Source organism: Chelonia mydas, chromosome 2, assembly GCF_015237465.2.
Source record: "Chelonia mydas isolate rCheMyd1 chromosome 2, rCheMyd1.pri.v2, whole genome shotgun sequence".
NCBI lineage: Eukaryota > Metazoa > Chordata > Testudines > Cheloniidae > Chelonia > Chelonia mydas.
Window position 1 is genome coordinate 98,180,797 of NC_057850.1, and position 12,430 is coordinate 98,193,226.

The window sequence follows — 12,430 nt, forward strand, 5'->3', positions numbered from 1 at the left end:
ACTATTGGCACCATCCCTTGTGGGGTAGTGTGGCTTTTCACCACCCCCAACATAGAGCAGTGTCTATCAGACAAAGTCATCCAGTGCGTCTGGGTTGATAGCAGCATCATAGGCTGTGAGGTGACACTTCGACTGTAATTTTAAATTTTAAAAGCAAAACAGCACAGAAGGATTATTTTCCCTGTATTTGGTGAGTAGAAAAAATGACTGGATCTTTCATCACCCTGTTAACCATAATACATTCATGGTCTGGGAGGCTAACATCAGTATCTATCTTATGATATGTTGTTTTTATGTTATACTAATTTTATTGTCTGAGGCCCTGATTCTGCATCTTTTACTTATGTGCACCTATAAACACTATGAGATGTTAGGATAGCTCATGTCAATAAACGCTATTCAGTGTAAGTAAGGCTTGTAAAATAAGATAGTAAGTAATACCTGCTTTTGTGTGTGTCGTATTCTATACATACACATGCATATAGTTATAATTTTAATTATATTTAATTATATTATAATTTTAGTATCTTTATTTTATAAATGGTTATATTGAAAAACCTTCTAGTGAAGTGCCTGTACATATGGGTTATATATTGGTTTATTTGTGACACGCATATATCTCAGAGGAAAGGCCTATTTAGTATGTATTATGCTTTTCTGTGCTTTGTTATTGCCAGAAGCTTGAAAATCAATAGTTTTTTTCTTTTTGATAATTAAAAGGATGGTTTATCTTTATATGGATCTTTAATTTTAATAAGCTAATAATTCTGATTTTTAGCTACTAATATCTTAATAGCTAGGTCTTGTTACCAACATTTTTTATAATAATTTCATTGGCTAGTGTTGCCATGTTATCAGCCTGAGAGAATTTTTGCTCTATAGTGACACGTACTGGGTAAGGTAGGCTAAAACTGTCAAAGGCATTTTTAAGCATTTGCGTTTAAGACTGCTTACTGGTTGTAGCGTAATGGTGTGTGGACTGTATAAAAAGACAATATTGTGTTTTCCTCTCCCTTAAATGATAAACGTTTTGAGTGAAAAAAGTGACTTGTGTTAGCTATGTGTCCTCAACTGCACCGGATTTGGTAGAACTTTGGCTCTCGCCGTAGCAACAGACATGCTGAATGAGCACTTGTTGCCATGTGATATATATTTCAGCTACGTTATTATGGCATTTGAGTTGTGTTTATCTAAAATGTATTTAGGCAGAGGAAGATGAAGTCAAAGAGTTTTGAGAAACAAATGTTTATAATTGTCTCAGATCCAGAAGCAAATGCTCTAACTCAGTTATGCAACATTTCACACCTGCATCCCCATCCCCTGCTTTTTCAATACTTACAGGAAGAACAGAGAAGGAAATATATTCTTTTAATCTGAGATTTAGAATTAGGATATATCTGCTTTAGATGAAGAAAATGTAAGAGTCAAAATGGACATTAGACATTTTGCATTAGAAGTAGGAAAGGAGAATAATGAGTCCCATTTCTAAATGAATTTGAAAAGCAATCTGATTTTAGTTCTAGCAACGCAGAGCAAATAAAATAAAAACTATCGTACTTTATTTACTAACCGATGAATTGAATTGTCCGCCTTTTATTACAGATATAAAGCAAAGACTATGAAGAGGCAATCATTTTTGCAGCTATCAGACTTTCAGTAACATATCTCTTGTGGTTTAAATAACAGATAGTTTAAGTGTTTTTCCATTACCTTCGTGTAAATGAAAAATGCATAAAATATTTTAACAAGGCAAAGTAATCCAAGGAGATTGTTATTTTGTGTTACAAATTAGGTTATTTCTGTCATAAAATTAAAGGGAAAAAAATCAACGCAAGGACATTTCAGCTTAATATCATTTACCAGAAGGAACATGTAACAGATTTAATGAGCTAGCAGGTCACCTGAATCCAGCTGTTTCCGACCAGCTTTATGAAACGGAGAATGCAGCTAGCGGTAGGAGGTAAGCATTATTACAAGCTCTCAAGGAGTAACAAAATCGATTTCTGCTTGAATGAATTAATTTAGATTATCAATTTATAACCAGCTACACGAATCCCATCAACTCAACAGTTCAGTGAATGATCAGTCTCAGCCCTTGCAAGAGCGTAACAATTAGAGAGCTCTATAGTTATCTCCTGTCCTGCAGGGTTGCTAACAAAGTTACTAGTTGGCTTGACAAGAGGAAAAGGGAAATGTCTGCTTAAAGACTTTGCAAAAATGAAATATAGCATCGGGGGGGGGGGAGCATCTAGAATTCAAGTAACCAAGTTACAGGTTTGTGGGGTCTAACTTTCTGATACTCTTGCCAAAGGGTAACTTTAATGCAATGTCATTCTCTTTTATAAGTACAAGGATAAGGCATCTTAAATCAATAAGTAAGATCACACTATTTAAATTTAATTTTTCTTAAATAAATAATTATATATTTATGTGCTAAGAAGGAACTTTTTAATGTTTCTTACTCTAAAACAAATATACATTTAAAAATGTCTTTGCTTGATGGTGAACCAAACATGATGAACTGAGTCTCCACCACCCCACACCTTGCATCATCATTGACACCTGCAGAAACAGATTGTAAAAGGCTACCAAGTGAGATATTAATGTTTTACATTCACTTTGCAAAGGTGTTAAATGACAACACAAGATGCAAGTCAGCAGAGGATCAGACCCTACATGTTTTAATCTTTGACTTGTCTCCTTTTAATATTACAGAATGGCTATAACACAAGAACTAGGCAGCAGGTTTAAAACAAACAAAAGGAAGTATTTCTTCACACAATGCACAGTCAACCTGGGGAACTCTTTTCTAGAGGATGTTGTGAAGGTCAAGACTATAACAGGGTTCAAAAAAGAACTAGATAAATTCATGGAGGATAGGTCCATCAATGGCTATTAGCCAGGATGGGCAGGGTTGGTGTCCTTAGCCTCTGTTTGCAGAAACTGGGAATGAGTGACAGGGAATGGATCAGTTGAACATTGACTGTTCTGTTCATTCCCTCTGAAACATCTGGCATTAGCCACTGTCAGAAGACAGTATTCTGGGCTAGATGGACCTTTGGTCTGACCCAGAATGGCCGTTCTTATGTTCTATGGGTAAAAGGACTTGCTTTGCATCAGTAATGTCTGTCTACCTAACTCTAAAATATACCAGTTAGTCTCCCTTGCCTTTTTCAGCCACTTTTTTGGCACACTCTTCACTGTCTCAGTAGTCAGGAGTGATACAATGAGCACAGTGCTTTAATAGCAGCATATGATTTCCCACAGGAAAATTAATCTCAAAAGGCTAATTCTGTTTATAAATATCTTTTTAACAGAAGGTAGAATTTGTTTCTGTAATCAGCATCAATAGTGAAGCGTAGGAAGAGAGTGATCAGCTGTCTGGTCAGAGAGTCTTACTGTTGTCCCAAAATAATCTCAGATGACTGCGTTTTAAAGCCCAGAGAAATCAATAAGATTATATTTTCTCTTTCTAAAATGTGTATTTTCAGTGCAGTGTTCAAGGAGTAATGGGCACAATGGTGCCTGTTACTGAAGTTTTGCCTACATCATTCTGAAAATATATCAATAAAAAAACTCTGGATTTTTGACAGGTTTGAACTGCTAACAGAAATGGTTAAATAGCTCTGTTGCCCACTTGCCTTGAGACGGTATATTTTAAAATTATTGAAAATGGATGGGTTTATTTTGTATCCTTTGAATAAACTTAGATCTAGTGCTGGAACTGGTTACCAGTATGTAGGGTGACCAGATGAAATGGAGAAAATATCAGGACACATGGGGGAAGCAAAAAAAGGGAAAAAAACCACTGGAGTTGCCGAAGCGCAAAAAAAAAAAAAAACGCCAGAGCGGTCAAAGCCGCAGTATTGGGACAAATGGCGTCCAGACTGTGCATCAGTCGGGATGCGGGACAAAGACCTAAAAATCGGGACAGTCCTGATTTTATCAGGACGTCTGGTCATCCTACCAGTACTGCTATTTCCTGCTTGGCTTTAAGGCACACTGAAAAAGACAGATGTGGGCAGATCACAGCTGAAGCTGGCAATGCAAATTAGAGGTGTACATTGTGTATTGTAGCATGCAATATTTAAAGTAATGTCTATATTAACCAAAAGTGTAACCATAATTTTTCTAATCTTATCTAAGAAGTTAGCTGTAATTTGAAAGCAAGATTGTTGCTATGCATCTCATCTTGTGTGTGTGTGTGTGTGTAATTACAAATGAATTACCTCTTATTCTTAGTAGTATTGTGGTAGTGTCTAGAAGCTTCAGACCTATTATTCTAGGCCCTGTACAAATGTACAGTATAAAGAGGGTGCCTGCTCCAAAGTCCTCGCAATCCTTTTAGATTTCCCTGTGTTACTCTCTGAAGGTCAAATCCAGATACCAGTTTGTACAACATTATGGAGAATGGGTGTATAAATTGGTGGGCCCGCCAATTAGGGGGGTTGTTAGCTCAGTGGAACAGTTATGGAACCTACTTGTGGACCTTTCTCTGTAATAACTGTAAGGGTTCCTGCAACTCTGGCAAGAGAAAGAAGGCACATGTGTAGAACGGCTTGAAGGTGGGAGGGGGTTTGGAGGAGTCACTTTACGTGTGTCCCCAGTGCCTTGAGCAGCTCCCCACATTACCTGACCAAACAGGATGCACAGGTCCCCCGAGGATACATTGGTTGTTGTTAAAGTTGGGAGCACTAGTTTGGTGGTAAGTAGGTATGGGAGGTATTCAAGGCATTGGGGACTCATGTAAAGTAACTCTTTCCCATCTGCACCCCCCACACTTTCCTATATATAATCCAACCCCCTTCTCTACCTAGGTTTGCAGCAGTGATGTATCAACAACAGAAATGCTGCCCTCTGGAGGAGCTAAAGGACACTAAGTCCATCTCCTCCCCTGTGATTGAGGAGGAAATGATGAGCTAGGTCACACGTTCTCATCTCCCTGGCTGGCATCTCTGAGGAACTCTCTTCAGGCCACAGTGCCCGATTTCTCCCTAGCTAACTCCGTCAGCCAAGGAGGAATTTGCTTTTTACTGAAATAAACAGGCCCAATGCCTCCCCGTATGGCATTTACCTGCACCAAACTGCCACATTTGGCAGTTAGGCTGAGGCAAAACTGTGACTCTGCCCTTGGGAGAGGAAGGGAAAGAACTTATGGAGCCACATAAACCCTCCTTCTTTCAGCGAACCCTTAAATCATGCACAGCAGAACTGCAGAGCTGCCAGCCACAGGTTTTGACCTGTGCATGTGGTGAAACCCAGAAGTGGGTTCTTTGTGCTCTGTTGCTTGTAGTCAAATAGCAGAGGTTTCTTGACAGCAAAATCAAATCAGTGCAACATGAGGTTTTCTTTGGTGAAAACCTGAACATGGAAGAGTTTGTTTAGAAAATATCACTTCAGACCCCCACTAACCATTCAACTGCTGAAGAATTACCCATTTTCTGCTTCTCTAAGTGGTCTGAAGTATCAGAGAGGGTATATGCTGTTGTTCTAGGGGAGGGCTATTGTTTCTTGGAGAGCAGCAAGTCAGTGTAATGAAAGATGTAACACATGGGGTGGAAGGAAAAAGCACTCTTTGTATTTAGCTTTACTTTTTGTATAGGCAATTGCTTCCATGTGAATTACCATGATGAAAGTATCAGAATTAACTAGACAGGGTCATTCTAACTTACAAAAAGAAAACCCTGAGCCCTCTGTATTGTAGCCTACTTTTGAGCCCTTTTCATAGGTGGGATAAGGGTGCAGACATATTCATCAGAAGTGATTATTTGTTTAATCATCCCAGGGAATGCTGGTAAGCTTTAGGATTTTCTAATTTACGAAAAGGCCAAATAGGTTTTTCCTCCATTATTTTCATAACACTAGCTATAATCAACTGTAATTTTTCAGGCATATGTTTCCATTTTATTTTATGTTGGCAAAGCCTTTGAATGCAGTCCCAAGTGCTTACCTTAACTACACCTCATAGAGGTTGTAAATACACCTCTCTTCAGCTGCATTGCAGTTAGAGACAGCTCCTGGCAGCAGGCTAGGATGGGCAAATGACCTCAAAATCCTGAGGGCCTATAGCAGCAGTGTTCCACATTATTGATAGTAGCAGAGATATTGACAGTCTGTGCTTGGAAGGAAAATAGGAGTTTGATATGACATATTGTGTGTCTCAGCAAGACTCATAAATAATTTTGACAAGTTTTTGTATGCATGGGAAAGTCCTTGATTCAGCCTCCCATAAAAATAAACTTCTATTATGGAATGTATTTGTCAAGTGGCTGTGTGATGGATGGAGCTGCGTTTACCCCTTGGCAGTTCGATGAGTTTTAGATGCACAGCTTACCAGAGAGGATTTACGGGCAGTACAGAAATAATTATTCAGTATGAAAAACATAATTCCTGTACCTGAATTTTCATTTTTTATTATATTTTGTTTCTGTTGCATTTCTGTTCTTTAAGACAAAAGCCCTTGCCATTTTACTTGGAACTACTGTTCTCTCTATGTAGTTTGCTCTTCAGTTACCCCCCCCAAAAAAAGTGATTCAAGTCCAAACCCTTTCCCGAAATTGGCTTGTATTTTGTTAATTGAACATGGACTTTTAATAAATTAGCCAAAAAGTAAGAAAGTTAATGCTTAAAAATATATATGGGCTTGGGCGTTTTTAAACAAAAAAAATTGTGTAAAAGCTTCTGTAGGACTGGAAGAGGGACAAAAATGAATAATCAGTCAAAACATTAGTTCACCTCTGTGCTTTAGTAATTTTCTAATTACTAGTGTTGCCACCTTTGTGATGGTGGAAAAAAACAAATCAGGCACTGTATTTGTCTCCCTTACAAGTCACATTCTTCCAACATTGAACCAGGAACTGTTACTGAGCCTCTTCATCAGCTCTTAGCATCTCCTACCTCACTAGCCCCTTTACTAACCTTCTTCCCCTTACCATTTCTTCTACCTTTGTCTTTCTCTGCTCTCCCATGTCCGTCCTCACATCTCTCCTCATTTCTCTCTTTTTCCTATTGTCTTCATATTCTCTTGTCCTTCTTTTCACCTGCTCCTTCCCTACTCCTTCTCTCTCTTGTCATCTCACCCTCTTACTCTCATTGTTGCTTTCCTCCTTTTTTAATGTCCTACTTCCTTTATCTTCTTTCCTCTCACTCCTGCTTTTTTGGCCTTCTTCTTTTTCTCCCTGTACATTTCTTTCCCTTCTCCACCTCTTCCTGATCTCTTCTTAATTGCTCTCTGATCCCATCTCTACCTAACTTTATTCCCTGCATCTTCTCCCACTCTGCTGTGTTCTCCCCAACCTAAACTCTTCCTTTGCATCTCCCTCTCTTTCCCTTGTCACTCTTCCTACTATCCTCTCTCTCTTAGGCTCCTCCTCCCCCTTCAGATATCAGCCCTCCCATTCCAGTCATATTTTCTGCCTGTCACCACAGTGTATGGCCATAGAATCATAGAATATCAGGGTTGGAAGGAACCTCAGGAGGTCATCTAGTCCAACCCCCTGCTCAAAGCAGGACCAATCCCCAATTAAATCATCCCAGCCAGGGCTTTGTCAAGCCTGACCTTAAAAGCTTCTAAGGAAGGAGATTCTACCACCTCCCTAGGTAACGCATTCCAGTGTTTCACCACCCTCTTAGTGAAAAAGTTTTTCCTAATATCCAACCTAAACCTCCCCCACTGCAACTTGAGACCATTACTCCTTGTCCTGTCATCTTCTACCACTGAGAATAGTCTAGAACCATCCTCTTTGGAACCACCTCTCAGGTAGTTGAAAGCAGCTATCAAATCCCTCCTCATTCTTCTCTTCTGCAGACTAAACAATCCCAGTTCCCTCAGCCTCTCCTCATAAGTCATGTGTTCCAGTCCCCTAATCATTTTTGTTGCCCTTCGCTGGACTCTCTCCAATTTTTCCACATCCTTCTTGTAGCGTGGGGCCCAAAACTGGACACAGTACTCCAGATGAGGCCTCACCAATGTCGAATAGAGGGGAACGATCACGTCCCTCGATCTGCTGGCTATGCCCCTACTTATACATCCCAAAATGCCATTGGCCTTCTTGGCAACAAGGGCACACTGTTGACTCATATCCAGCTTCTCGTCCACTGTCACCCTTAGGTCCTTTTCCGCAGAACTGCTGCCTAGCCATTCGGTCCCTAGTCTGTAGCGGTGCATTGGATTCTTCCGTCCTAAGTGCAGGACTCTGCACTTATCCTTGTTGAACCTCATCAGATTTCTTTTGGCCCAATCCTCCAATTTGTCTAGGTCCCTCTGTATCCTATCCCTACCTGCCACTGTATCTACCACTCCTCCTAGTTTACTATCATCCGCAAATTTGCTGAGAGTGCAATCCACACCATCCTCCAGATCATTTATGAAGATATTGAACAAAACCAGCCCCAGGACCGACCCTTGGGGCACTCCACTTGATACCGGCTGCCGTCTAGACATGGAGCCATTGATCACTACCCGTTGAGCCCGACAATCTAGCCAACTTTCTACCCACCTTATAGTCCATTCATCCAGCCCATACTTCTTTAACTTGCTGACAAGAATACTGTGGGAGACCATGTCAAAAGCTTTGCTAAAGTCAAGAAACAATACATCCACTGCTTTCCCTTCATCCACAGAACCAGTAATCTCATCATAGAAGGCGATTAGATTAGTCAGGCATGACCTTCCCTTGGTGAATCCATGCTGACTGTTCCTGATCACTTGCCTCTCCTCTAAGTGCTTCAGAATTGATTCCTTGAGGACATGCTCCATGATTTTTCCGGGGACTGAGGTGAGGCTGACTGGTCTGTAGTTCCCAGGATCCTCCTTCTTCCCTTTTTTAAAGATGGGCACTACATTAGCCTTTTTCCAGTCATCCGGGACTTCCCCCGATCGCCATGAGTTTTCAAAGATAATGGCCAATGGCTCTGCAATCACAGCCACCAACTCCTTTAGCACTCTCGGATGCAACGCATCCGGCCCCATGGACTTGTGCACGTCCAGCTTTTCTAAATAGTCCCTAACCACTTCTTTCTCCACAGAGGGCTGGTCACCTCCTCCCCATGCTGTGCTGCTCAGTGCAGTAGTCTGGGAGCTGACCTTGTTCGTGAAGACAGAGGCAAAAAAAGCATTGAGTACATTAGCTTTTTCCACATCCTCTGACACTAGGTTGCCTCCCTCATTCAGTAAGGGGCCCACACTTTCCTTGGCTTTCTTCTTGTTGCCAACATACCTGAAGAAACCCTTCTTGTTACTCTTAACATCTCTTGCTAGCTGCAGCTCCAGGTGCGATTTGGCCCTCCTGATTTCATTCCTACATGCCCGAGCAACATTTTTATACTCTTCCCTGGTCATTTGTCCAATCTTCTACTTCTTGTAAGCTTTTTTATGTTTAAGATCCGCAAGGATTTCACTGTTAAGCCAAGCTGGTCGCCTGCCATATTTATTATTCTTTCGACACATCGGGATGGTTTGTCCCAGTAACCTGAATAGGGATTCTTTGAAATACAGCCAGCTCTCCTGGACTCCTTCCCCCTCATGTTATTCCCCCAGGGGATCCTACCCATCAGTTCCCTGAGGGAGTCGAAGTCTGCTTTCCTGAAGTCCAGGGTCCGTATTCTGCTGCTTACCTTTCTTCCCTGTGTCAGGATCCTGAACTCGACCAACTCATGGTCACTGCCTCCCAGATTCCCATCCACTTTTGCTTCCCCTACTAATTCTTCCTGGTTTGTGAGCAGCAGGTCAAGAAAAGCTCTCCCCCTAGTTGGCTCCTCCAGCACTTGCACCAGGAAATTGTCCCCTACATTTTCCAAAAACTTCCTGGATTGTCTGTGCACCACTGTAGTACTCTCCCAGCAGATATCGGGATGATTAAAGTCGCCCATGAGAACCAGCGCGTGCGATCTAGTAGCTTCTGCGAGTTCCCGGAAGAAAGCCTCATCCACCTCATCCCCCTGGTCTGGTGGTCTATAGCAGACTCCCACCACTACATCACTCTTGTTGCTCACACTTCTAAACTTAATCCAGAGACACTCAGGTTTTTCTGCAGTTTCATACCGGAGCTCTGAGCAGTCATACTGCTCCCTTACATACAGTGCTACTCCCCCACCTTTTCTGCCCTGCCTGTCCTTCCTGAACAGTTTATAACCATCCATGACAGTACTCCAGTCATGTGAGTTATCCCACCAAGTCTCTGTTATTCCAATCACGTCATAATTCCTTGCCTTCACCAGGACGTCCAGTTCTCTCTGCTTGTTTGCAAGGCTTCTTGCATTTGTATATAGGCACTTGAGATAACCTGCTGATCGCCCCTCATTCTCAGTATGAGGTAGGAGCCCTCCCCTCAGAGACGTTCCTGCCTGTGCTTCCTCCTGGTATCCTGCTTGCCCACTTACCTCAGGGCTTTGGTCTCCTTCCCCCGGTGAACCTAGTTTAAAGCCCTCCTCACTAGGTTAGCCAGCCTGCTCGCAAAGATGCTCTTCCCTCTCTTGGTTAGGTGGAGCCTGTCTCTGCCCAGCACTCCTCCTTCATGGAACACCATCCCATGGTCAAAGAATCCAAAGCCTTCTCTCCGACACCACCTGCGTAGCCATTCGTTGACTTCCACGATTCGACGGTCCCTACCCCAGCCTTTTCCTTCCACGGGGAGGATGGACGAGAACACCACTTGCGCCTCAAACTCCTTTATCCTTCTTCCCAGAGCCACGTAGTCTGCAGTGATCCGCTCAAGGTCATTCTTGGCAGTATCATTGGTGCCCACGTGGAGAAGCAGGAAGGGGTAGCGATCCGAGGGCTTGATGAGTCTCGGCAGTCTCTCCATCACATCGCAAATCTTAGCCCCTGGCAAGCAGCAGACTTCTCTGTTTTCCCGGTAAGGGCGGCAGATAGATGACTCAGTCCCCCTGAGGAGAGAGTCCCCGACCACCACCACCCGCCTCCTTCTCTTGGGAGTGGTGGTCGTGGGACCCCCAACCTCAGGACATCGCATCTCATGATGTGGTATCTCTGAATTACACCATCAGGATCAGTTGTTCAATGCCTCTAACCAGTGATACACTCATCTCTCTCCTGTCCATGAGGCTTGGCAAAGCTGTGAGCAAAGCACCATTCCTAAGTATTATAGCAACTGACAGATCACATGAGAGCAAAGTGCAAATAGCTCTCAGAGCTGTGGCCAGGAGTCGTGCGTGATGGGCTTCCCTGCTTCTTTCCAAAATAAACAGCAAAATGTTGGACACAGTTTGTAAAAAGTCAGGGTAATGTTCAGTAGCCCATTTATCACTGGTGGGGATTATTTTAGACACAGGAAATCTAAGAGGGATATAAAACAAAAAAAAGGCAAACAAAGCATGAAATTAAAAATAAAAGGTAGGATGTTTATTTTAACATTTCATTACAACTTGCTGAATCCCATGTGTGTTAGGTGTGAATGTAAAAGCCGTGACTGTTCAAACACAATTTAAAACAATAGGGTACTACATTTGCCTTTACAGCTGGAGACCCGAGTTCAAATACTGATCATGACTTAAGTTTGTCATAAAGTAGTCCATATTAGATGTTTGTCCACATCTGCCTGTAGAATTCATGGAAAAGCCAGGATTTGCTCATTGTACATAATTCTTGCTAGTGCTAAAATCAAACAGGTAGAAATTAGAGACCTAAGACTCAGAACAATACAAGACTAGCTGTGCTTCTGCACAGTTGTCTGGCATGTCAGGACATCCAAGTTGTAGACTTCTTCTATCAGTGGGATTTGGGAGAGAACTTGGTAAGTGCTCCCTATAGGTCTGCGGTCTATAGTCTCCACTCAGGCGAAACGCCTATTGAAGGCAATAGGAATTTGAAATGAGTTAGGCCTGCAAGATTTGTCCCATAATTTGTTAAATCTCTTTCTCCTTTAAAATGAAATCCCAATGCATGTGTTGTTTTAAATAAGTACTACGTTTATTGCAGTACTACCATTTGCTCTGCTGCAGTTGAAGGTCTGTCAGTGCTTCCATTAAAAATCTCATTTATAGGAGGGAATTTATAACTTAGCCATTAAAAACATTTTTGGACTAAACCTGGTTACAAATTCTCATCCTAGCGGTAAATGCATTTTTATAACAATTTGCTAACAATCCATTTGGAATTTTGATACTGAAACATGAAAAATAACAATCTATAGTTTCTGCTGCTTTTTTTTCTTTACCTGCTTTGCCAAAAAAAAAAAAGTGTAACTTTTACAAAATGAAATTAACATGCACTTAGTACTTTTTTTGGACTGGTGTCTGATAGGGTATGTATGTGTAAAAATATATATTGGCATTAAAATGCAGTGTAATTTTTTAACTGTGCGAAGCTTGCTATTTCACATGCAGAATTGCTTGAGCAACATTTTTAACGTGCATTCTAGCTTAAGTCTCTAGTAACAGTATACTCCGCATACAATAGCTTGCTATGCTT

The 12,430-nt window shown here is 41.6% G+C and overlaps 1 protein-coding gene across 4 annotated transcripts in view; it reads left to right on the forward strand.

The window, feature by feature from the left end:
* The window catches only part of ZNF407 (zinc finger protein 407), a 456,036-nt gene that overhangs the window by 383,719 nt on the left and 59,887 nt on the right, over positions 1-12,430 (forward strand). The window contains exon 9 of one of the 4 annotated variants that reach the window (XM_037892940.2): positions 1,603-7,552. The exons of the other annotated variants lie outside the window; for them this stretch is intronic. Coding sequence (XP_037748868.1) covers positions 1,603-1,622 — 20 coding nt within the window. The 3' untranslated portion in view covers positions 1,623-7,552. Of the gene's footprint in view, positions 1-1,602; positions 7,553-12,430 lie in introns of those variants that run through there. 4 annotated transcript variants of the gene reach the window in all.